The sequence below is a fragment of the Zalophus californianus genome, chromosome 7 (assembly GCF_009762305.2).
Source record: "Zalophus californianus isolate mZalCal1 chromosome 7, mZalCal1.pri.v2, whole genome shotgun sequence".
Classification (NCBI taxonomy): Eukaryota; Metazoa; Chordata; class Mammalia; order Carnivora; family Otariidae; genus Zalophus; species Zalophus californianus.
The window spans coordinates 8,573,207-8,577,287 of NC_045601.1; the positions used below are offsets into that span (position 1 = coordinate 8,573,207).

Here is a 4,081-nt window from a genome sequence, read left to right on the forward strand (position 1 = left end):
GCTACCATCCGTCCCCACACAGAGTTAAAAATTGTTTCTTGTGATGAGAAATTTAAAGATCTTCTCTCTTAGCAACTTTCTGATATGTAATACAGTATTATTAACTATAGTCACCATCTGTACGTTACATCCTCATGACTTATTTATTTTATAACTGGAAGTGTGTACCTTTTGACCTTCTTCACCTGTTTCTTCCATCTCCCCATCCCCGGCCTCTGGCAACCACCAGTCTGTTTTCTCTATCTATGAGCTCTTTCTTTTTTTAATGAGTTAATTCTTGTAAAGCACTCAGGGAAGTGCCTTATTAAGTGTTTTGTTTTTAGTATCATCATCATCCCCATTTTAATCCATTCAGAAAGCCAGGGCCAGAGTGTTGAAGGTATCAGTTTTTCTGCTAAAAATCTTCAGCAACTCAATTGCCAAGCCAATAAAGCATAAATGTCCTTCAAGGTCCCTTATGATCTGGCCAGTATGCTCCCTGCTGGCATATTCTCTTATTCATCACAACCAACCATGAGCTCGTTCTCCAGATGCATACCTTTCTTTCCTATCTCTGCATCTTAGCACATGGTATTCTCTTCACCTCAAATCTTATCTTTCTAGTAGAACTTTCACTTCTGGCATGCTGCTTTCCTCTTACCCTGAGCAGATTATGACTTAATGAATGACTCTTTACTTGGCGCTTCTAACCAGCTCCCTGCCGACTAACTGGGGAGGCAGGCAGATGTGAACGGGTGAGTTGGTGGTCAAGTGAGAAGAGCAGGAAGGTGTTTGTTCCAGTTTAGGCATTCAGATATGCTCAAGGTTAATCTTTACACTGCCATGAAATGCAAGTCTTGCATCTATAAAATGAGGAAACATGACATTCTCTGCCCCCTTTCGGAATTACTATGAAGTCTACATGATATCAACAATGTGAAAGTTCTTTAGGAAGAAGAATTAGCTTTGCAAATATACAAAATATCATCATTATTGTAAAAGACAGGGGAAAGAGTATACTACCGAAGACTTCAGTTTATTACCAGACATAATCAGTACCAGCTTGAGCGTCTACTATGTACTATGCATGGTCTCATTTCATTTTGCAACCACCTTCTGAGTTGAGGTTCAGAGAGGTGTAAGGACTTGTCCAAGTTCCCATGGTTGGTTGTCAATGAACTCAGACTAAGGCTTCGGATTGAATCTAGATCCACCTGGCTCCAGAACCTGGATTTTTCACAGTGAACTCCTGCTTCCAGATTTCATGAGTGATGTTAGTAGCGTGAGAGCTTAGAATTTGGAGTAGTATCTCCAGGGCAGAGGCTTTCAACCATGGGCAGCATCTGACTCATCTGAACTAGCTTCTCCGGAATACAATTGTCCAAATGCAACCTGAGAGATTGGATCCATTAGGCCTTGGGAAGGGTCAAGAATTCTGCATTTTGCAAAATCTCTCCAGAAGATTCAACAGTTTGTCTCTGTTTAAAAACCCCCTACTCTTACATATTAATTAGTTGAGCACAAACAATGTGCCAGTCTTTGTGTTAGGCACTGAGGTATAGACGTGAGTGAATATGACTCTTTGTCCTTAAAGATCTTGTATTTTAGAAGAGAATTGATTATGTGGAATTTACAACACAGAGCAATGAATGTTGCTGACACTGTGCACAGTGCTATGGGATGGTGGAGAAGCAAATGCCACGCTTTACCCAGGAAGACTCTTCAAAAGAAGTTAACACTGGACCAGAAGCTTGAAGGCTGAACAAGCATTTATCAGTTGGAATAAGTAGCCCAGATGGCATTTATGAAACGTGCAACAGTTCAGTTCAGATTTTGCTGTTGGAAAGATTATTCTGGTGACTTTAAGAAAGATTGGAGAAGGAAATCTAGACATACAGCAATCCAGCCTTCTGGTCCCCAGTGACCTTGGGTTCCAGTCCAGGTCAGCAATCTCATTCAAATTGGAACTCTTTATCATTAGGAGCTACATTACATGTGAACTTGGGCCCCTTCCCTTCCTGAAAATTCTCTCTGACACTTCTTACTTCCTGCATCCTCCCTGGCCTTCCTTATCCCCATAGAACTGTTCTTCATTCTCACCATCTGCACATCTCTCCCTGGACCTCAGGGGATCCCAGTCCTTCCAGTTCACAATTCTCTGCCTGACCTCGCTTGGCTCATGCACAGCCCAGAACCTTTTGCTAGTCATCTTGACAACACATTGGCTAATGTGTCCCCTTTGCCTAACTACAGAGAAGAGTTTATTTTGAGTCCATAAGTGAATCATTTTCATAGCATTATTTTTGGAAATCCCAAATGTTTTTTTTAACATTTGAATTTATTTTATTTTATTTTATTTTATTTATTTATTTTTTTCACACTGCAATAGTTAATTTTATTTGTTCAAGGGCTCATATTGCAAGCATTAAACCAAGCATGGGCATTGATTTTGTGAGCCCAGATTCACATATTTAGGAAGATAAAAGCAAACTGTGATCCATGTATATGGATGAAAAACTAAAGGCTCACAGTTAATCACATCATAGTTTTAAATTTCTACAGCCTAGAAGCCAGAAGTCACAGATCTTTTAGGTCTTTCTGGATGTCCCACAAGGTATCTGCACTTTTCTTGAGCTGGGCAACCTCATCATCCTTCAGCTTCTGGTTGATCACACTGGTTAAGCCCCAAGCGTTCAGGATACATGGAAGGCTCAGGAAGACTTCGTTCTCAATGCCATACATCCCCTTCACCATTGTTGACACTGGATGAATCCTGGATAGATTTTTCAACATGGATTCAATGAGATCAGCCACACTTAATCCAATAGCCCAGTTGGTATATCCTTTTAGCTTGATGACTTCGTAGGCACTTTCCACAACCATCTTATGCACTTCCTTCCAATTTTCACTGTCGTTGTCTGTTCCCATTTCTGGATTCAGTTCCTGAAGAGAAACGCCTGCCACATTCACTCCACTCCACACAGCCACACTTGAATCGCCACGTTCTCCCAAAATCCATCCATGGCAGCTGCTGGGATGAATGCCAAGTTTTTCAGCCATGAGAAAGCGAAATCTAGCAGAATCCAGATTACACCCACTTCCAATTACACAGTGCTTGGGTAGTCCACTTAGTTTCCAGGTAACATATGTGAGAATATCCACTGGGTTGGAAACCACAATTATGATACAATCAGGACTGTACTTGACTATCTGCGGAATAATGAATTTGAAGACATTAACATTCCTCTGCACCAGATTGAGCCGGCTCTCTCCTTCCTGCTGGCGGACTCCTGTAGTCACCACCACAATCTTAGAATTGGCAGTCACAGAGTAATCTTTATCTGCCACAATTTTAGGTGTCTGAAGAAATAAGCTCCCATGTTGCAGATCCATCATTTCTCCTTTGAGTTTATCTTCTAAAACATCCACAAGGGCAAGTTCATCAGCCAGAGACTTTCCCAGAATGCTGATGGCACACGCCATACCAACTTGTCCAACACCCACTACAGTGATCTTATTGTTTGGGATGGTTGCCTCTTCTTCTGCAACTGGTGCAATCAGTTTTTCCTTAAGAGTTGCCATTGTGCCCAGAGAGAACCCGCGGGGAGAGTCGCGCGAAGAAGACGATGTTAGCTGCGTGTGTCTCCTCGGGCGCAGGATCTGCAAAGAGCTATTTTATTTTATTTTTTTATTGTTATGTTAATCACCATACATTACATCATTAGTTTTTGATGTAGTGTTCCATGATTCATTGTTTGTGCATAACACCCAGGGCTCCACACAGAATGTGCCCTCTTTAATACCCATCACCAGGCTAACCCATCCCCCCACACCCCTCCCCTCTAGAACCTTCAGTTTGTTTTTCAGAGTCCATCGTCTCTCCTGGTTCGTCTCCCCCTCTGACTTACTCCCCTTCATTCTTCCCCTCCTGCTATCTTCTTCTTTTTTTTTTCTTAACATATATTGCATTATTTCTTTCAGAAGTACGGATCTGTGATTCAACAGTCTTGCACAATTCACAGCGCTTACCGTAGCACATACCCTCCCCAATGTCTATCACCCAGCCACCCCATTCCTCCCACCCCCACCACTCCAGCAACCC

General features: G+C 42.1%; 1 protein-coding gene across 1 annotated transcript; it reads right to left on the reverse strand.

The window, feature by feature from the left end:
- Positions 1-2,361: 2,361 nt before the first annotated feature.
- LOC118357194 (L-lactate dehydrogenase B chain-like) lies at positions 2,362-3,643 on the reverse strand. The gene has a single exon (XM_035728562.1). The coding sequence runs from the start codon at positions 3,559-3,561 to the stop codon at positions 2,557-2,559; it is 1,005 nt and encodes a 334-aa protein (XP_035584455.1). The 5' UTR covers positions 3,562-3,643; the 3' UTR covers positions 2,362-2,556.
- Between the last annotated feature and the right edge of the window lie 438 nt (positions 3,644-4,081).

Coding starts and splice junctions, on each gene's coding strand:
- LOC118357194 (XM_035728562.1), bottom strand. CDS start 3,561: ATGGCAACTCTTAAGGAAAAACTGATTGCACCAGTTGCAGAAGAAGAG.